This window comes from Harmonia axyridis, chromosome 4 (genome assembly GCF_914767665.1).
Source record: "Harmonia axyridis chromosome 4, icHarAxyr1.1, whole genome shotgun sequence".
NCBI lineage: Eukaryota > Metazoa > Arthropoda > Insecta > Coleoptera > Coccinellidae > Harmonia > Harmonia axyridis.
This window is the reverse complement of record NC_059504.1, coordinates 10,516,417-10,537,430: the sequence shown is the minus strand read 5'-3', so window position 1 is coordinate 10,537,430 and position 21,014 is coordinate 10,516,417. Positions and strand designations below refer to the sequence as shown.

Below are 21,014 nucleotides of genomic sequence, written 5' to 3'. Positions count from 1 at the left end.
TGGCCAACTTAAACAGTCCATCACCTGTAACATGAATATTCTGGTCCATATAATGAAACAATTATTCAGTTCCATGTCCTATCATGTAATGAATTGAATTTAATTTGCAGTTGAAATCAGATTTCGATCAACTTTCGGCCTGTTACATTCAGATATGCATTAATCATCTTTTGTAATTAGAGTAAAGGAACTGAAAGTGCATTGATCAACCAATAATATTACAGAAGGCTTAATTTAATGAGGAATAAGAATAATATGCTATGGATTTTCCAATGAGAAAAGGATAAATAAAAGGCAATTTAATTACTTCATCATTTTTATTCATGCCATAATAGACAAAACAAGCTAATTTACTTTATTAGATTTTCAATTAGTCTAGATTATGTGATTAAGACTGATCAAAATTCCATTTCATCCAGAAGTATTGCAATTTAAAAAATAAAGCTTGAATGTATATGGATCTTTAAATTATAGTTATATATTATATTGATGTGCATACAATATCTCATATTTTTCTCTCGTATATATAGTAACCAAAATAAGGAACATGCCTCAATAATCATCTCTCAACTAATAAAATAAATAAAATTCAAATCATGCATCATATCAAAAATAAAAATATGATTTAAAAATATCACAATTACAGTAAACACTAAACTAAATATGGTCAAATCAAACAACCTCAACCAAATCACAATAAAAATGAAAGAAATGAAATCATCTCAAGAATGATCATTTTTCATAAAAAAATTAATATAATATAAAGACTACATATAATTTTCAGAATAATCTGAATAAGAAGAGTCTAATCTCAAGTATAGTGTACCGGTTGAGCTTTTCCAATTGCATCAACTTGAGCTCGTTAATTTCCTAATATTTTCACTTGGAAAGTAAATTTTGGGTGAACAAAAGGTAAAGATAAAAATGTTTGCTTCTAGGAAAAAATTGTGCTCTCTACATTTTCTTATTAGATATTCAGTATGGGGGACTGTTGAGTAAATTGTGAATATCAAATTTATACATCAACCTAAAACACCCCAAAAATAATTCAGTCAAAACAGTAACAACACTGAATAAAAACCGATTCATACAGAAAATAATTCATAACAAATAAAAAGATTTTAAAATCATCAATTCTCCTCACATGATTCAAACAAATACATTCGGTAATAATGAAATAAAATATTTTCCCAAATAATCTATTCAGCTCGAATTTTATCTATATTAGAAGAATTAATAAAGTTAAGCTATTTATCAAGCTACATTCTCCAATGTAGTTCAAATTTTATAATTGAAAATTATATTTGAATTGGTATATTCTAAGCATAAATGTAACAAAAATAACAACCAAAGTGCTCCATTCTTCTTTCCTCAATGGAAATATTTACTTTTGAATTAACGGTAGAATTTGACTTCTGTTTCAACACAATCTTTCAGAAGTTCATCTAATTCAGATAAGTCTTCTTTAACATTTTGTAAAACTGACTCCAGCTCATTCACACAATTGGCTTCCATAGTCCTCAACAGTTCTTTTACATCAGTGCCTTTTTTGAAAGCTTCCGAATGTAAAGAATACAGAGTATGTGGTGCCATTTTCTAGGAATAAAAAATATTGGATTCTAATATCACTTCAGAAATAAACAAACTAAGGATGTAGAATGAGTTCTGAGATAAATTCACGAGTTCTTTTCTACATAAACTTTTATTGATTTGTAATATTGAATTGATGAATTTTTGGAAGTATCCAAAATAATAGGAAAATTATGAGTACTTACATCATTTTCTGGACATACAGTGTGTTTGGATATTTTTACATTAGGAGTAAAAACAAATGGCTTAAACACAGAATTAGATGCATCTGGTGTTGCTGTAAACCAGTGGACACTAATATTAGTGTCCAGAATAGAAACCTAAAATGTTGCCAACTTTAATTCAGGTCCCATGAATTAAATACAATAAATACCTGACTTCCTTGAGTAGGAAATGGAGATGTACAAGGTCTACAAATCTCAGAAGTTTTATCACGTAACACCTTAAACATATCTACTTCTTTAAAGTTGTTAGATTCGGTCAATCTTTCTAGGAGTTTCTTTCCCGCAAGGTATCTTGCATCACCAGGTTTTTTTTCGCCACTAAAAGCTTCACAAAAGTTGAATTCTCCCTGGAATGAATATCAATTCCAAATCTCTAGTGACAATATTTTTATGATGAGTGGTGAATGTTTGAAATTTTCCAGTTGAATACATTTATACAATAATTTTTATAAACACATCTCACCTGTCCATCCCACAAACCTTTTGATTTGGCGTACTCTTCAATACCTTCAGACTTTTTATCTATGTTAGTAGTAATAGATATCACATTAGAAATATTATGAAAACCACCTATAAGTTTCTATTATCATTAATCATATTCATCATAATTATTAAATTACCCACTTTTCACTTCATGTGCAACCCAATGTTTTCCAGAAGTTTCTAATATCCAGGCACTTTTAGGATCAGCTATTAGGAAAGAATTATGATAACAGAAGCTTTCATCATCTTTTGAACATGGTCCTCCTTGTCCATATTTTTCAAGAAGTTGTGTTATTACATTAAGAGCTTCATCAGCATTAGAACTTCTTTCTAATCCCAGCCTAATTTCAAAACAATTATTAATTTATTTTTTAAAGCTCCCAAAAAAAAAGGAAGAATATTTCAGTAAGCGCATCCACCATTCAAATTAATTCAACACAAAGTTAACTATTTTGTACCTTACTAAATCCATTCCCAAAAGTCTCTTCACAGAGGGATCATGTTCACCCTCATTATCAGTAGTCCAAATAGCTTCATTTCCAATTGCTACCCCACATTCATTTGCTCCCATTTCTGCACCCCACATCCAATTTGGTTTGCTAACAATAATAGCTTTTGTAGGCCCACCTGATTCTACTTCAATATAAGTGCACTAAAAAGAGTTCATGATCGTGGTAAACAAAACTTCAACATAAATAAACACTCACTTTGACTGAATCCGAGGATTCAGAGGCAGGATAGTACACAACCTCCTGCACTTCACCATTAGGTCTATCAGAATTTTTTCCAAAAACTACCCCTCTTTTAGTATGAGGCGGTAAAACAACGAAAGTATCGCAAGAAATTAGGTTTTCCATCTGGTTTCCAATAAGAAGCACTATGATTTTACCGTCGGAAACCGTGCAACGATTTGATGAGAATGCTCGATGTACTGAAGATCGAATTACCAAATATCAGTGAGTCACCTCTGAAGAATTCTTCCGCTTATGAGGTCGATGACTTCATAAAAAGCGAACTCGAAGGAAAAGAAGTTTTTTAAGAAAATAGGATTGACTTTGCCACCGCCAGCGAATCGATTCATTCACGTTTGACAGGTAATTGCCAAAGGTATGCAACCATCATTACCTCTGGAAAATGACAAATGTCAATATTGGTTCGGAAAATATTAGAACTCTATTTCATTTTCAACATAATATTTATTTGATATCTTCAGAGAATTCACATGAATGCACCAATAATACCTATTCTTTGTGAAAAATTCATAACAATTAGTGGAAAATTGACTGAAATTAAAGTTTCATTACCAACATTGAGAAAATTCATAATGAAACTTTCACTCTAAATTTTCATGAACTAAAGACAATTAGTAAATTTTCAACACAATTTTCAATATTTTTTGAGTGTTACAAATACAAAAATGGAATAATCAGTACTACAGTATTCTTACTACAAATCTATGGTTGCAATTAGAGATGGGTGCTTTGATTATTTTCGAGTGTCAGTCAATCAGTCAATCTATGATTAGTGTCTGTGGAGTAGTCGTTTAGGTTGGTTGCGTGTCCAGGGGGAACGATTTAGCATAAAACGAAAAATAATCCAGTGAGGATTTTGAAATATATTTTAAAATATCCAAGGCAACAATGGCTACTTTATTCCATAGATCTGGCATCAGATTGCTTGAAACTGGTGTAAGTACGAAATGTAATTTTTGAGTTAAATTATTTTTTAAAAATCAAAATTGTATATATTGCTGTATTATCATGAAGATATTCACAATATCCGTCTTTTTCGCTTTCGAATACATTGATGTTGATTATGTTCATAATTCATTACATAATCTGTGCATGTCACCTGAGAGTCCAATTAATCTCACATTTTAACCTACAAATTTCATCGCTCATCATAAATGTAACCTGTGAATAATGTTGCCTAGAGATTTCTAAATAAATTTTCCAAAATTCATGTTCTGAATACCATTTTTTCTTATAAACATAATATCTTAGCCATAATTAGTGTGGCGAAATAAGTAATTCTTCAAATTGGATGACACTCAAATAGGAAGTATTTTCCTCATATTTAGAGGGAACTTGAATTTTACGATTGAAGTATTCAACATAATGAACTCGCTAAGTAGCTTGATGAACTTGTTGAATTTATTGACCTTGACTTTTACTTTTTGAAACCGATCAGAATTCTAGATGAAAGTCATCATCGCCTCGTCTATCTTTATTTCCGTTAATAGGTACCTATTATTTGTGTAAATGTATATTTTTTTAATCGAAGAATTATTTTATGGAAGCAGAAAAATTGAACGTTTCCAAATTATTCGTTATATTCATCAAGAAGCTAAATTAATTTGCCTTAGAAGTAGGTGCTCATCAATAGAATGAAATGATTTTTTTCATTTTAGAAGAATTATTCTAGTTTATGCTGCAAAATAAATTTCTGAGCTTTTTCTCAGATACAAAAAAATTCTGGTGAGATTAGAGCAGGTTGATGGTGATGATTTTTCAAAATTGGTTTTTAAGGTTTTTATCTTTTGGCTAATTTCCTTCCGTTCTTAGAAATTCCAAACGAGTCATTCCATTTCCATTTCTAATCTGTTAAATTCACTTCAACATAGTACCTACTTGAGAATGACCATGGCCCTAAAATGATAACAATGGATCTAGTAGGAGTAGGTCATTTAAAGGCAAAATCTTTCACGCAGAAGGCCGCGATAAAAGAGTATAACAATTGAGCAAGGCCCAGATAATAAAACTTGACATGAAAGAATTGCACGCGATCATGATTACTTCACCAACAATTTTCTTCGTTTTCGATCACGAAAAATTATCCCAACAATTCAATATTCAGAGGAGTCCACAAGCTGCCCTACTAGAATATAAGTCGATCCATTTGTTTATTTCATTATCGAAGATTACGTAAAGGACAGGTCATCACGACCTGAAAAATTCGATTTGGCGTGATACTGGATTGAGAACTGAAAGCAAAATAAATTCAATGGTAAACAATTTGCGAATTCGACGATAGAAATGTGATGAACACTTAGTAGAGTTTGGAATTTAAGTTTGGAAGATATCGAATTTTATAGATTAGGTTAAATGTTGAACATGTTGTCTACTTTGAAATAATTTTCAAAACATTTTTTTTGTCTCTGAAAATCTTGGATATTCAACTTCTTATTACAAGTTTCTTAGATTAATGATACTTTTAATTGGAGAATGTACAGGGTGTCCCAAATTCGATGCTCACTAAAAGCATCTCGAGGACCCCCGCTCTCTTTTAGGAAATAATAGCATATCAGAAAGCAGATCATAGATATCTTCATTCGTTCTCGAGTTACAGGGCGTTTCTGAAAAATAATAGTTATTACATAAACTATCAAAACTGCAATCTTCTTGGATGTTTCATAAAACTTTGATTGATCGATAAACTAATCAATTTTGGTTTGAAATCTATGACACAACGAAAAAATGATTTGAACAAACAATTTTCTTAAAAAATTTTTGTTAGACGCGGAAATCTATATTACAATAAAAAATTCACTGGATTGGACCCAGAAAAGATTTATTGGTCTTTAAACATTCTTGTGAAACACGGAAATATCTTCTAATTGCACTGAGCACAGACGTGCATAGAAGAAAATTACCCCGGCAACCGAATAAAAATGATCAAGATTGTATTGTTTACACTTGAATTTTAAAATCTTCAGATTAATTGAGAATGACCCTATTTTGTCAAAATCTAGTTAATTAGGTGATTAGTAGAATTTTATCGAGTAAATATTTGATATTCCTCCTGTAATAGAAGGAACTTATTTAGTTCCTGTGTTGGATATCCTAGATAAAATATATTCGGTAAATACTTTAATAGTTGAGACTTCCCTGCCCTTTTCACTAAAAACTGAATCTTACATCAATAGAATTGGAGAATTCCTAGCTTTGTAGCCGTGGTTTTTTACCTGACGTTTCGCTTACTACATGTGGTGAACATCTTCAGAGGTTTCTGGGTCGTTGATTGTAGCTCGATTGTTATTCGATTTTATGTTCTCACGGATATTTTTATGAATAATTGATTATTATCTAATTTATGGGATGGCTGTTGTATTTTTTCATGAAATACTTGATAATTAAATTGAATCAGGTGAATTATTGTCATGTTGAATTTCTTTGAATAGATATAAGGACCGTTTTTCATTCGTCTCTTATTTATTTCGTTAACCTTGAACAAAGAAGGAAAATAAAATATCCTTTTTTTTCCTTCGGCCTTTTTAAGTCAACAGATTTATCCTGAAACCCTTGTTTGAGAGAAGGACAATATCAGGTAAATTTTGTGGATCTAAAAAAGGATGACTGTTGTAAATTCTTGGGATACTTTGATGAAATATGTCAGTATAATAATTCCTATGTATCATGAAGTTGAGATTTGTTATTATGTATGTCTTAAAAGTAATGGAAATTAGTCAATAAAGCACAAAATATTCCTATATTCATCGTAGAACTTTTGAGGAAAGCCCTTTCTGAGATAGATACCTACACTAATAAGAATGTATACTCTAAACGTCAAAACATTTTCTGGAAACTACTAAACGTCAATTTTTTTTTTCATTTTTTCATGGCGTCAAAACGTGCACCTCGAAATGGTAATATTTTTTTAGAAAGAGAAAAAAATCCGTTAGAGCAATATCGACAGAATATTGTAGTCTTCCGATATTTGTTAGATTTTTGGCCAGAAATTCGTGATCAAGATTATATCGGGTTATATAATGGACTCCTCGTAAGTATGAATTTTAGTTGTACCAACTTAGCGACAAAAAAGTTATACATGACCTTTGAATGATTAATTCCTGGGCTTTCACGATAATATTGAAAATCCGATAAAAATGAGTGAGACCACAGATTTGCATAGGTATCTAGATGATGAATAATTTTCATTTGAAATTTGCCTGTAGTCTCCTAGTAGATCTTTATTACATTATCCGTTTATTTTGACCTCAGGAAGGCATGTGGTCAGTTGAAATCGTTATATAACCTTTTAGTGCCGGTGCATAAATAGGATATTATCGATCATATTTGTGCAGTAATTGAATATATGTTCTTTATTTATGTTTTCCCAATAATTCCATACTGAAAAGTTTGCGAAGGTTTTTTCTTCCAATGATTGGTATCGGAAAATTTATTTCTCTAATTCTGTGGTTATTCCGTTCATTCTTCCACATCTTGTAGAACAAAATCGTGCGAGAATATATCAGAAACGCACAGTTTTTATGGTTATATTTTATTATTCTATGTTGGTACTCCGAACTTTCCACCACGGCTTTATCTGTCAATTCATCAATTTGCCTTAAAGAAATCTGTTCTGCCAACCAACATTTTTCAATGCAAAAATCACTAAATTATATTTATGGAAATATTTCATTAATTTCAATGAAAATGCAATGAATTAGAGAAAATAATGTATAATACTCGTACAGAAGGCTCATTCTACCACTCGTTCATTCAAAAACTCGCCACTTCGTGGCTCGTTTTTGAATTTTGAACTCGTGGAAGAATATCAATGCCTTCTGCACTTGTATTATAAATAACTATTCTACATAATAAAAAAATCATTATATTTTTTCAATGATTCGCTGGAATAAGAAATAATGAATCATTGTGTAAAATTTGATTGAACCGAACTGTAAAACTTAATAACTTGAAATTTGTTGTGAAAATAATTAGCTATTCGCCATCAATCTATTCAACTCTAAAAAATCATATCCAGTTCTTCCAATGACCAAAAATAATGAATTCGGATTTATCAATTACTGAAAAGCTATCTACAAACTAAATTCAAGGTAATTATACTTAATCAAAGTTTAATTTGCAATAAACAAGTTCCACGAATTCTCTATGACTTTCGTTAGGCACAGAAAAGGTGATAAATGAAAGTTCTATAAAAAATGTCATATTACAATTCATAAGTGTATCGAAAAGTAAAATGAGATTCTCAGCTGCGGTATGTATACTGATATAGGTATAAAAAAAAATTAGCTCACTATCTATTTCATCTACGGATATAATAGATTCTGTAATCATCCTATTATTTTATCATTGTAAATCATACGAATACATTTTGTCCACTCTCGCGTGTAATGCAACATAAGTGGAGGTCAATTTTATCACGCTATCGCCTTAACTCTTTTCTATTCAGTTCATATGAATTTTGTTTATCTGAATCCATGTTCGACGATAATAATTGATGTACAAATTCAAAAGTCCAAGTCAGATTTGCGTATGTTCTATATATAAGTGGAGGATACATCCAAAAATCTAATTCTTGTTCTAATTTTAACGCGTCTACGAACCGTGAATAAAAAATTTGAAGCGCCATCATACAACCTTCAGTTATTTGAAGTCTTCGATAAAAACAATAAATCATCTTACCTTTTCGTTTATTTATCGCCAAAAAGTCCATTAGAGACAGTAAATAACAAAAGTTTGAAATTACATTTTGATGTTTCGATAAATTTAGATAAAGAAAATGTGAAATTATAAAATGCATCACAATTGCAGCATTTCTCATATATCATTAATGGTTTCAGAAAATAAAATTCAAAGGAATATTCATTCAACGAATCAGATCGAATTGTTCTTTAAAACAATCCTATGCTGAAAACTTTTCGAAACAATTTATTCTAGAACTTACAGTTTCTTTATTTCAGTATAATATTGCAAATTGAGAATTTTCCTAAAGTAATCTGATAAAACCATTCTTCAGAAGGTTGCTTTCTGAGATAAACAATTACTATCTTGTAACAATGTAGATAATAGACAACATTATCATCAGGATTAATTCAATAAATAATAGCTCTACAAATATTTTTTAACTTCTAGAAACTTTCCCAAGCTTCAAGTGTCTTGCGCCAACTCAGTGATGCCTCCACTGATCTCAAAGCTATCCTTGCTGCTAAAATACCCAAAGAACAAGAAAGGGTGAAAAATTTCCGCAAAAATCATGGAAACACCAAAGTAGGTGAAGTTACCGTTGACATGATGTACGGAGGTATGAGAGGAATTAAGGGTTTGGTCTGCGAAACTTCAGTTTTGGATCCTGACGAGGGTATCAGGTTCAGAGGTTTGAGTATCCCAGAATGCCAGAATGTTTTGCCTAAGGCTCCCGGAGGTCAAGAACCATTACCAGAAGGTTTGTTCTGGCTGTTGATCACAGGAGATGTACCTACTGAAGCTCAGGTAAATAAATTCTTAATTATGGAAATGATTAATCAAATAAAATCATCTTTTTGTCAATATAAAGATTTGTTGATTACAGGTTAAAGCTATATCCAAAGAATGGTCCGAGCGTGCTGAACTCCCATCCCATGTAGTTACCCTATTGAACAATATACCAACCAACGTTCACCCAATGTCCCAACTTTCTGCAGCTATGACCGTACTGAACAGCGAGAGTAAATTCGCTAAAGCTTACGCTAGCGGAGTGCACAAATCCAAATACTGGGAATACACCTATGAAGATGCAATGGATCTCATTGCCAAGCTACCAGTTGTAGCAGCTACCATCTACAGAAACACCTACAGGGATGGCTCAGGCATTGGAGCCATCGATACCTCAAAAGATTGGAGTTACAACTTCACCACCATGTTGGGATATGATAACCCCGAATTCATTGAATTAATGAGACTGTACCTGACGATTCACAGGTAAGATTTAGACCGGAAAAGTTTTTATGATCGATCCAGCGTTCTTGATTACTCAACACATAGGTTGCCGTGATGATAGGTCATTTTTACTAGTTGCCAGGTCAAGGGCGTCAGTAAAGTCTTTTGCCGAACCATCGACGTATATACATGGTCCTGATTTGTGTTCCATATCCCTAATTTTTTTTTTTTTTTTGGGATTTTACTGCTTGAGCACTATAAAATAAAAATATAACCTATTGCCCAAGTAAAAAATGAAGTAACTAAAAAAAATCGTTGCATGGCCCTAGATAAGAAAAATAAACAAAAAGAAAGAAAATTTATTGACGTTTACCCTTTTTTCCAGTGATCACGAAGGTGGAAATGTATCTGCTCACACCGTTCACTTAGTTGGTTCAGCATTAAGCGATCCTTACCTTTCATTCGCAGCTGGTATGAATGGATTGGCCGGACCACTCCACGGTCTCGCAAACCAAGAAGTAGGTTATATCGAGTTGGACAAAGTTTTTCCAGATTTTAAAATTTATTTTTACAGGTATTGATTTGGTTACAAAAGCTTCGCCAACAAGTTGGTGATAAAGCAACTGAAGATCAGCTCAAAGATTTCATCTGGAAAACTCTCAAATCCGGACAAGTTGTACCTGGCTACGGACATGCTGTACTGAGGAAGACCGATCCAAGATACACTTGTCAGCGAGAATTCGCACTTAAGCACCTTCCCAATGACCCCTTATTCCAGGTTAGTTGTAAAAACTTGTTAGGATAACAAGGTAGTGAATTATTTTATTGAAAGTTTTATTAATTTTGTTCTTTTTTCGCAGTTGGTATCAAACGTTTACAAAGTAGTTCCTCCAATCCTTTTGGAATTGGGAAAAGTTAAAAACCCCTGGCCAAATGTAGATGCTCATTCTGGTGTACTTTTGCAGGTAAGGCATAACTGCTTTCGAAATTTGCATGAATGGTAGGTCTAAACTAATTCTTTCTGTTTCAGTATTATGGTCTCAAAGAAATGAACTACTACACAGTACTCTTTGGAGTATCAAGAGCCCTTGGTGTCTTATCCTCTCTTGTTTGGGACCGTGCCCTAGGACTTCCCATTGAAAGACCAAAATCAATGTCCACCGACGGCCTCATGAAAGCTCTTAAAGCATAATAAATGAACTCGAACGAAAATTAAGAGGCCTGCCGAAGATTGACAGAATAGAAACAAGAGGAGTACATTTTCAGACAATAGGATGAATAATTAGATTCCAGGTCCATTTGACAACATAAGAATCAATTTAATTTTTTAATGAGTTATTTTTTGAGAATTTACAAAAATGTACTTCTGCAATTTCATTTATTAGTGGCAAAAAATTTCATTGTTTCATATTCAAAACACTTAGTATTTTAATTATAAAATACCACTAAAAATTGGAAGTCTGATTTTAAATTAAAATCGTGTTTTTGGTACTTATACTTTTTGAAATAATTTTCAACTGTTCAAAAATCTTTTCATCTAAATGTTTCTAGAATGTACAGATTTCAGGTTAAGTGATTTATTTATTTATTTAAATGAGATTTGTTTTCGCCAAAATATCTAATATTTTAACCTTTCACACGATTAGCATTGCGATGTAAATTTTGTTGTGGCGTTTTCTTTAGCCATTTTTCAAATCATACATTGAAATTCATCAATTAAAAGATTGTTTTATTTTCAAACCTTTATGTGAGGGACTTTTAAAAATAAACTTCTTAGGTAATAAATCTTGTTTCATTGTATTCAGTGGCGTACCCAAGGGGGGAGGGGGGGATAAAGGGGATATATCCCACCCTGGAAGAATATCCATTATAAGTCCAGTATCCTGTGGTAATATCAAAGGGATTGATCTGATTTGACTGTCATTGACATAATCATTTTACTTACAGCCTATAAATGCCAAATTGAAAAATCGGGTAAAAATTAATAAGATTCTGAAGTAAAAGTTCCAAACTATGCGAATTGAAAATAATACAGAATTGTCTGTAAATTCAAAGGATACCGGAAACGAATAATCGAATTTTATTTTCTTTATCCCCCCAAGGCTCATGTCTGGGTACGCCACTGATTGTATTGAACTTGGTGGTGGATCTAGCATTTTTCATGTTTTTCCAATAACGTATACGTACTTGTTGCTTTCACACCTTCACCTAATTTTTTTTTAAGCCTTTAGGGTTTGAATCATTTCAACTGTTGCTTAAAAAATACATTTGTCCAATGTTAGCACTGGACAAATGGTCAATAAAGAGAAAATAGAAAAGAATATTCTCAAGTGTTTCTAATTTGAGAGTTTTTGTGTGCATTTGTTATACAAATTAATTTTAACCTCAAATTCTACACCAATAAGTGATACTAGTCTCAGCTCAGAATTCTTAAATTTTGTAAAATGATGTAATGACCCCTTGTTACCCTGGAAAGCAGCTTTTATGAATGTGAGATCGAAACAAATCGTTCTTTTACAAAATAGTATCCATTCACTGTAGGTTTTTCAACAAAAATTTTAGTTATGTCCCAATTAGTGAATTTATATGGATATGAAAAATCATTATACTTTATGTTTCAATTGAAAGAGATATTGCTCACAAATTTTTATTACACTAAAAACACAAAATAAGATTACTTTTGAAGAAATTAGCGATAAGGAAACTTGTTTGATCAATATTGTGCTTCAATTCAGTTTTTTCCTCTAAAAAACTCAGATAACTATTTACAGTTACCATTTTCTTTAGTGATCTTGAACATATGAATTATTGGCCAGCCAGAGTGAGGTAAATATAGACAACTTTTGAATCCACGTGTCTCCAATGTAGATGATGAACTGATGTGTTTTCAGCTCTTTGTAACACAACATTCCGTTCAATGCGAAATTAAATGATTATTGTCACTATTTTTATCCATTAAAGAAATTAAACACTCAAGTTGAACTGACAAAATAAAGCACAGTTAAGAAACTAAATTAAAACTCACTCTTAAATTATGAGCAAGTTGTAGACAAAAAATACTTTCACCATCTTTAAATGTTTTTGGAAATAAATTCTGTATGTACTTTCATAAGGCCATAAACTTAGACAGCAAGTAATTTGGAGTGGAGCAAATTTTTTTTTATTACGCCCTATTGAAACAAATCAGAGTTTCAATGAAAAATTAAAGATTATGATATGTTTCATCAATGAAAGAAATAATAAATCGTGATACGCCATATAGGAAAAAGAAAAGGTGGTATGCACTGAACAAAACAAAACAAAAAGTTGAACTGTATATTTTTTGGCACATTCAAAGTATCTTGATGTGATTGATCTTAGTCCTGAAAATATCTAAACTTCTATTTGTACAAGAAATGTTCAAGAAATCTGAAAAAAATTATAAAAACCATGAACTCTGGAAATTATAGGATGAAATATCATTTTCCAAAAAAAGCTATTGTGCTTTGGTAATATATTTCTACAGCTTAAATTTTAAGCTCAAGCTGAAGATTTTGGTATCATTAACACCATCTTGAGTATTTCTTTTTTTGATAAAAAAAAACCATCACACTAATAACAGAAAAAATTGAACTGAAGTTATCAGATAATATTGCTATTTTATGTTTATCCATTTGCTTTGCTTGTAGCGAGGAAAATATTTTCTAATTTCCATTCCTCTAACGATTTGATATTTTTCCAATTGAAAATTGTTTTCTGTTTATCACAACCTACTTGACCTGAAAGAAAAAATTAGTTAATACTCCCTGTTTTCCATTGAAGATGCAGGTCTTCAAAGATTGGATCGGGTTCAACCTAAAAAAATCAAAATTCAATTAAAATCACTCCAGGAAACCTTCAACAGGTGAAAAGAAAACAGTTTAAAACACCGGATAGAATTTTTGGCTTGGAGACATATAAAAAATAGCATTATTCCAAATGTCAACATTTGATCTACATGCAATGCTGCCAATTACTATTTCTCAAAATTGGAAAATAAATAATAAGGTTTACCACAGTGAAAACAATTTGATTAATACTTTACCTAAGAATAAATTTCCGATTTTAGCCTTTGTGATTGTAATTATGTAGGTCCAGCAATGTAGTTTATCAGAGATTTGATTTTCTCATTTATTTTATTTGATTGAGGTTTTCTTCTGAGTTTTTAGCAACAAAAATCTGAGGTAATTAGTCAATTATATGTAGATATTTGTTAAAAAATAAAAAGTTTTTTACACTTAGAGTATGTCAAAACATATACCTGCATCTCAACAATTTCTACTTTGATTAATTATACAATAATTCAATGACTTAATATGATTTTAGGCTTCCATGAATGTTTTCTTAATGCTGAATAGGTTAATTATTTTGAGCCACTTATATTAAGTCGTTGCTTCATACTTACTTTTTTCAGAATTAAATAAAGTTGGATATGGTAAAAATGTTACTTCCCTTAATTCAAATTCAATCAACTTTTCTCCAATATCATATCATCTTACTTTTAAATAATTTGTATTTCAATTTGTGAATTATCCATTTCTCATTCTGAAATTTTGCTTCATATACTATTCACCAGAATATTCATGAAATATTCTTAAATTGAAAATTAATAATTGATTTTCAGAGTTGAACGCTAATTATTTTTTGATTAGCTTATTTACAAATAAATATCTGTTAAAGAAAAATTAACTTACAACATATATGATTTCCATATCAATCATTGTTTCACCTCCTTTCACTACTTAATGTCAATGTAAAATATTACTGTGCAATGCTTCTTCTCATAATTCAAATGTCTTGTCAATGTTTCTTTTTATTGAATAGTTTATTTTTTGATAAATATTAATAACTATATAAAGGATATTCAAGAATATCAAGCTTTTGTTAAATATTTCCTCAAAATATAGAACGATTTCTTGTTCGATAAAACAAGGCTAACTTGTAATTTACTACTGGGTGTCTATCCAACTGGGTTTTTCCATTCAATAATTATAGGTGCTTTCAAATTAATTATATTTATTGTTCATTTTGTCTTTCTTACAATTGGGCTTGATAATTTCTGAATTCAATTTTTATGAGATTTTAAATGCGTCTAGCAGAAACAATAGTCCCATTGATAAAATTTACAGTTTAAATAATAATTCACATCAAATGAAATAACTACCTCTATAAAATAAGATTTATCACAAAAAATTAATTCGTTAAACGTAAATTATGTACATTTTTAAATAATTGGAGGCTCTCATTTCAGATAATAAAAAAAAAATACTGATTCAGAAAGTGTAACTATTGAAACGTTTTCAGATCTTCCCTTTGAAAATTTGCCATTTCACATCGTCACTTATTTCTATACATATACTATAAATTTAAAGAAAATTATCCATGTTATTGATAAACTTTCTTCTTTTCTTGTTTACTGATTAAAATTGCAAATTATGCAATAAAACCCAGTGTTTTGGGAATATTGACTTAATTATTTAGAACCGTCTACCCTGGTTTGCTGAACCTGAAAATATGGATAGGGAAACTCAATTAATCGTTTTGACATAGCCTCAACTCTTTCAGAGTTAGGCTGCTTTAGTGTTTTGTTAGTTATCTATTGCATTTACTTAAAGGCATTTTTCTACTTGTGGTAACCTCTGGACTGTAATTTAAATATTCTGTTTTTTTTTTATTATTCATTCAATATTCAACTGAAACTAATCCATGTTTTCATTTTTCTCATATATTTTTCAAGATTTTCAATTTGTTTTTTATAATACACTTTTTCAAATTTTCATATATTTCGGTTGTAATGAAATTCTCATTAAAGAAAAATATTGCATTATATTTGATTTATTTGCATATTATCCTATATGAGATGAGGAATAAGAAAATGTATTCTCCTTGTATCTTTTAAATCATCTATTTGGTAAAAAATTTCATTGTAAAAAATTCAATTTTCCATTATCTCTTCAAAAATATTGAATTCACAAAATTACTTAATTGAACGCATTAACCTAATACCAGGCATTGTATTTGGTGCAATTACTGAATGATGGCCTTCTAACAATGTTGTACTAATATTGCCACTCACCATAGCCTGTGGAAGCATAACCCTGACTTCTATCGTCATAACCCTGCTGACTGTTGTAACCTCCTGTGTTGTATCCACCTGTCTGTCCGTAATCTGCTACTTGGGCAGTGCCATAGCCTCCCGTAGCGTAACCAGAATTATCTTGACTGTAACCTGTGGGATTACTTTGTTGATAAGATGCAGTTGCGTAACCAGATTGGTCATATGAATTTTGTGCACCATATCCACTTGTCGTGCCGTAGCCACTCTGTTGGTTATTTCCGTATTGTGGTTGTTGATATGACTGTTGTTGGTAGCCACTTTGTTGGCTACCGTATCCCCCACTTTGTTGGGCTTGATATCCCTGTCTGTAAAGAAAAAAGTGGAACCTTGTTATGCGATTCAGAAACCGATGATCACTGGTTTGAAGTTGAAAATTTTTTATACAAATGTACAATTTTGAAATACTAGAAGGACTAAAATTTCATAGGTTCTATTATCATCACTACAGGTATACAAGTTATTGAGTAGTATAATTTATTGTACCAAGTTATAATTTTATTTTTATATTCCGCCTTTCAGTACTCGGAGGAGGATGGTGTTTTCTACCTTGTAAAAATTATCGCAAATACTCCCTTCTAGACTTCATTTTTTTTATGGGGCACTTTATAAATAGATATTTTCCATTAATTTCGAGATTCAATTCATTTTTTATCATTTTATAATTGTAATCAATGATAGAGGAGAGTTTGTGTTTTTTAAATGGCACACGGTATATGTGACTTGATAACAATTATACAATGGACACAAAATGAACTGAATCTCGAAATAAATGAAAAATATTTATTTATAAGTGTCCCATCAAAGAAATGAAGTCTAGAAGGGTGTATTTACGATAATTTTTACAAGGTGTATCCTGGTAGAAAACACACATCCTCCGAGTACTGAAAGGCGGAATATAAAACTAAAATTATAACTTGGAACAGAAAAAAAAAAAGAATATAAAAAACTCAATATTCTTAAAAGACCAATAAAGATACGCTTTTGACAAACCTACAGCTAAAAAACTGTAGAAATATATAAGGTGTCCATTTAAAAAACACCAAATCTCCTCTATATCTCTAAAATGATAATTGATTTCAAAATCTGTTATGAGTTTTTTTTTTTTTTAAACGACTTTATTCTTCAATTAGATACAACAAGGCGACATTTAGCTTGAAGCTACTCTTACATGTAACCTCATCATACCATAACATGTACAACACATCCATGACCTAGCCGGGATTCGAACCCGGTACCTTCGGCATCACAGCCGTCTCCCAAACCACTGTGCCACCGAAGGTAGTTTGTATGGGGTATGGTCTCTATATCACTTTTGTTACTACGGTTAGTAAGTTGGTTGTCTATATATGTCAAATTTCTCAAAAACCGGTGACTATTTCCTCAAACTTCGATGAGTTACCCGTCACTAGAGCAACCGTACTTTTATTGGGGTTAGGTTCGGTAACCACGCCCACTCGGCTTGGCAGTTGTCATTTTAATTTTCAGATTATTGCTTATGAACATTTTCCATGACATCTAACACTCAAAATAGTAATTTACGTAACAAGTCCGGAAAATAGGTTTTTTTTGGACGAATAGACAAAATTCCAGGACTCGCTTACGCTCGTCCTGGAAGTCTGTGAGTCCAAAAAAACCATTTTCGGGCGTGTTGCGTACAATATTTTTTCGGCAACCATGTAAAATAACTCTATCGCTGCTGCTTTCCATATTTTATTGCGATTGCGATCAAAAAACATGCAAATTTTTGACAACTAATTTCATATGAACTGTCAGCCGTTATCTCGGTTGCTATGGATTCTATGATTCTTTTCCGGCCTAGTCCGGGAAGTACGTACTTTCCGGACTAGGCCGGGAAATGCTACTTTCTCAGAGAAAAAGCGTCCGGGAAGTGGTCACTTCCCGGACGGTTGCCGAAAAACTTTATTTTTGTTATTATGACGCAAATACCCTTCAAAGTCATTGAGAACTTTTAGTTGGTTACAAATTAAAAGAGATCAACCATTTATAACCTACAAAATTCTGTCAAAGAAAAATTTGGTTGATCAATGACATGTCAAGCGGTCCGTAAATACGAATCAGGTTAACTTAAACATAACTGAATAACAGCTGACTTTTTGGTGCAAAGTATGAAGAAGTATTTATAGTGCCACATCCATTTTTTTTTAGTTTAGTTTCAACTATTACTTTAACAATAAAATGAAAATTTTGAATTATATTTTTTTCTTATAAATAAAAATTAACTAATGTATTTTTGAAGGCTAGTACGAATGAAAATTTTCAAAACTTACTGGTATCCACCTCCAGCTCCATTTTGAGTTTGACCATTGTCATATCTAGGTCTCTTTGCTGGGCCACCACCTCCCATACCACTTTGTGGGGGTCCTCTCTTGTCTACCATACCCATGCCACCTCTTCCGCCACCTCCTCTTGGGCCACCAGGACCTCCTCGGCCAACACCAGGGCCACCTCTGTTTCCTCGGAATCCACCTGGACCACCACGTGGACCTCCAGGTCCTCCACGTCCACCACCTGGACCACCTCTACCACCACTTGGTCCACCACGACCACGGAAACCTCCACCACCTCGTGGGCCTCCTCTCATACCCCCATATCCTTGGCCATTGTTATCACCTCCTGGTCCGCCTTCAGGGCCAGCTCCTGGACCTGCGAGAAAAAGAAGACGAAAAGATAAGTTTTATTTTGAACCAGAAATTTTAGTGACCAATCTCACCTCCAGGGGGATATCGTCCACCTCCAGGACCACCACGTCCTCTGAAACCACCGCCACCTCGGCCGCCAACACCCCTCATCATGCCACCTCCACGAGGTCCACCAGGTGCTCCACTGTAGTTTTTCAATATTTAATAATAATAGAAATTTTCTGGTCAATACTTGATTAATAGTTGTCAAGTAATATATCTTAATTTTTTCGTAATACCAGTAATTTTCATTAATTTGAGATAATTTCAGATAAACTCTTAGAAAAGAAATCGGATATTGATTCGAATTATTGTCTGATCAATTGAATTCGTAGGTCATTATACCTAATTTGTTTTCAACTACTTTTTGAAATGCTAAATTCATATCTCGTCAATAATAACTTTGAAATAATTCTAATGATTTTTAGCTACATAATTAACCAACAATTTTAAATATGTATAACTTCAAATATTCTATCTTTGAATAAGAATAAAATAGTCAATGTTGTTGAGTAGCGCCTTACATTAAACTGGTATAATTAGAATTTTCAGCATGTATTAAAAATTGCTGTGCTGATCAAACATGCAGAGTTTAAATTTTCTCTATTAATTTCGTACATACCGTCCTCTCATGTATCCACCACGTCCAGGGGCGCCTCTAGGTCCTCCTCTTCCACCACCAAAGCCACCTCGGCCTCTGAAGCCACCACCTCTACCACCAGGGGGGCCACCTGGTTTAGGTCCTTGTGGTCCACCGGCATTGGAGGGTATTTGTTCAGTAGATACTTCTTCCGACATTTTAAAACTGTAATTCAGAACACAAAATTAATTTTTACATAATAGATGAAAACACCCAAATGAAAGTCAGAAACAACAGCACCGTACCGTTAGATGTATTTGGATTTTATTATATGAAGTCTATTCAAGGCAAACTTGAAATTTACATGGAGGTCAATGTACTGAAACTAAGGGTATTACACGAGTATCAAAATAAGGATGAACCAGAAAAAATGAAGACCTACTCCAAAAATGAAATCAGAATGACTTCAAATCTCAATAATTAATAAGAGTAATAGGTATACCGAGTAATATTTTATCGATTTGTCAATCAAGATGTCGGAATAATGATGCTAACCTAAAAATTTCGTGATTAAATTATGGAATAATGAGATTTTGCAAATATATACACTGAGAATGACTTTGTCCCGATGAAACTTGAACGGTTATTTATATTTTTGAGAAAGGCCTGCTGATTTGAGGATTTTACCCTAGCCTGTTTCTGAATAAATCAATAGTTCGATTTTATAAGTAGCCGTGTAAAAAGATCATGCTTCATGAAACAAATATACCAATACTCAACATGAACTTAACAAATATTCTCTACTTACCTATATTGAGATTAAATACGAATATCAAAAAACAGGCGAACGATCACAAAACACAAATTTACGTTCGAATAAAGATGGATGAAGAGAAAAACCTTTCCTGTCGTTAAATAAAGTGACGCTGTGGTTTTTCTGTGCCCGAGCAGGGAGCATGCGATTCAGTGATCCTGACTAATTGGTGGGAGAAGTGAAAATTTGTATTTTTCCACTAGAGGCCACTAGTGAAGAAAGCAGTTGGCCAATGGAAAGACAATATTACAAAAGGAAACAATTATTTGAAAGGCGGCAAATTCAAATTAAATTATGCAGCCAATAGAAAAATGGCATTATATGCGGAAACGATTATTTAAATGGCGGTAAAGTCAAATTACAAGGAATTTTGTGAGCTTTCGAAAATTTTGATTCTGAATCAATTTAAAATTTGTTTTCATTAAAATAGAATTGTTTCATACTACAGAAAATCTGTATTCCGATGAATATAAATATATGTATATGAATATCAATCAATGGGTATCCACCTCGGTAGAGACACCGTGAAGAAGAACAGGTTACGACCTAAATAAGAGAGGAAGAAGAAAAAGAAGAATATCAATTTATTGGTGACAAAAAAAATACCGCAATTTGATCTGATGGAAATCGTTCCAACATAACTGGGTTGAAAACCATCTAGTTCATATTTATAATATGGATATACATATTAAATAATTTCGTCGAAAAATTATTTAGTTCCTTATTTTTCAACGAAATTGTTATTTTTATTATATCTAGAATTCTTGTTATGAAGATGATAATCAGAATTTCTTGAATTTTAATTGAATGAATGAAAGTCACTTTAT

General features: G+C 32.0%; 3 protein-coding genes across 5 annotated transcripts; 1 reads left to right on the top strand and 2 right to left on the bottom strand.

Annotated features, from left to right (window-relative positions):
• Positions 1-298: 298 nt before the first annotated feature.
• Positions 299-3,408, bottom strand: LOC123678978 (secernin-3). Its single transcript, XM_045616275.1, has 7 exons — positions 3,005-3,408; positions 2,756-2,949; positions 2,439-2,638; positions 2,278-2,384; positions 1,964-2,161; positions 1,776-1,910; positions 299-1,596 (listed from the first exon to the last, which is right to left on the bottom strand). The coding sequence occupies exons 1-7, from the start codon at positions 3,152-3,154 to the stop codon at positions 1,396-1,398; spliced, it is 1,185 nt and encodes a 394-aa protein (XP_045472231.1). The 5' UTR covers positions 3,155-3,408; the 3' UTR covers positions 299-1,395.
• A 229-nt stretch (positions 3,409-3,637) lies between these two features.
• On the top strand, positions 3,638-11,743 carry LOC123678977 (probable citrate synthase 2, mitochondrial). Of its 2 annotated transcripts, none has more exons than XM_045616273.1 (7): positions 3,638-3,985; positions 9,176-9,532; positions 9,612-10,000; positions 10,344-10,476; positions 10,533-10,736; positions 10,819-10,923; positions 10,989-11,743. In XM_045616273.1, exons 1-7 carry the CDS (start codon positions 3,938-3,940, stop codon positions 11,148-11,150), a joined length of 1,398 nt encoding a protein of 465 aa, XP_045472229.1. In that variant the 5' UTR covers positions 3,638-3,937; the 3' UTR covers positions 11,151-11,743. The 2 variants fall into 2 exon arrangements, with proteins under 2 accessions (XP_045472229.1, XP_045472230.1); XM_045616274.1 differs by lacking the exon at positions 3,638-3,985 and adding an exon at positions 8,265-8,297.
• A 1,516-nt stretch (positions 11,744-13,259) lies between these two features.
• On the bottom strand, positions 13,260-20,344 carry LOC123678980 (glycine-rich cell wall structural protein 1.0-like). Of its 2 annotated transcripts, none has more exons than XM_045616277.1 (6): positions 20,182-20,344; positions 19,416-19,598; positions 18,826-18,938; positions 18,383-18,758; positions 16,053-16,399; positions 13,260-13,792 (listed from the first exon to the last, which is right to left on the bottom strand). In XM_045616277.1, exons 2-6 carry the CDS (start codon positions 19,589-19,591, stop codon positions 13,788-13,790), a joined length of 1,017 nt encoding a protein of 338 aa, XP_045472233.1. In that variant the 5' UTR covers positions 19,592-19,598; positions 20,182-20,344; the 3' UTR covers positions 13,260-13,787. The 2 variants fall into 2 exon arrangements, with proteins under 2 accessions (XP_045472233.1, XP_045472232.1); XM_045616276.1 differs by lacking the exon at positions 13,260-13,792 and adding an exon at positions 14,976-15,482.
• Between the last annotated feature and the right edge of the window lie 670 nt (positions 20,345-21,014).

What these genes read in the sequence shown, in the direction of transcription:
- LOC123678978 (XM_045616275.1), bottom strand. Translation starts at nt 3,154, where the DNA reads ATGGAAAACCTAATTTCTTGCGATACTTTCGTTGTTTTACCGCCTCAT. An exon ending in AATCCTCGGATTCAGTCAAA is followed by an intron (nt 2,950 to 3,004) that starts GTGAGTGTTTAT and finishes AACTCTTTTTAG; the next exon opens with TGCACTTATATTGAAGTAGA. An exon ending in TTCCTACTCAAGGAAGTCAG is followed by an intron (nt 1,911 to 1,963) that starts GTATTTATTGTA and finishes GCAACATTTTAG; the next exon opens with GTTTCTATTCTGGACACTAA.
- LOC123678977 (XM_045616273.1), top strand. Translation starts at nt 3,938, where the DNA reads ATGGCTACTTTATTCCATAGATCTGGCATCAGATTGCTTGAAACTGGT. An exon ending in TCAGATTGCTTGAAACTGGT is followed by an intron (nt 3,986 to 9,175) that starts GTAAGTACGAAA and finishes TTTAACTTCTAG; the next exon opens with AAACTTTCCCAAGCTTCAAG. An exon ending in ATTCTGGTGTACTTTTGCAG is followed by an intron (nt 10,924 to 10,988) that starts GTAAGGCATAAC and finishes TTTCTGTTTCAG; the next exon opens with TATTATGGTCTCAAAGAAAT.
- LOC123678980 (XM_045616276.1), bottom strand. Translation starts at nt 19,591, where the DNA reads ATGTCGGAAGAAGTATCTACTGAACAAATACCCTCCAATGCCGGTGGA. An exon ending in GGAGCTGGAGGTGGATACCA is followed by an intron (nt 16,400 to 18,382) that starts GTAAGTTTTGAA and finishes TTTTCTTTACAG; the next exon opens with ACAGGGATATCAAGCCCAAC. An exon ending in TTATGCTTCCACAGGCTATG is followed by an intron (nt 15,483 to 16,052) that starts GTGAGTGGCAAT and finishes CCATATTTTCAG; the next exon opens with GTTCAGCAAACCAGGGTAGA.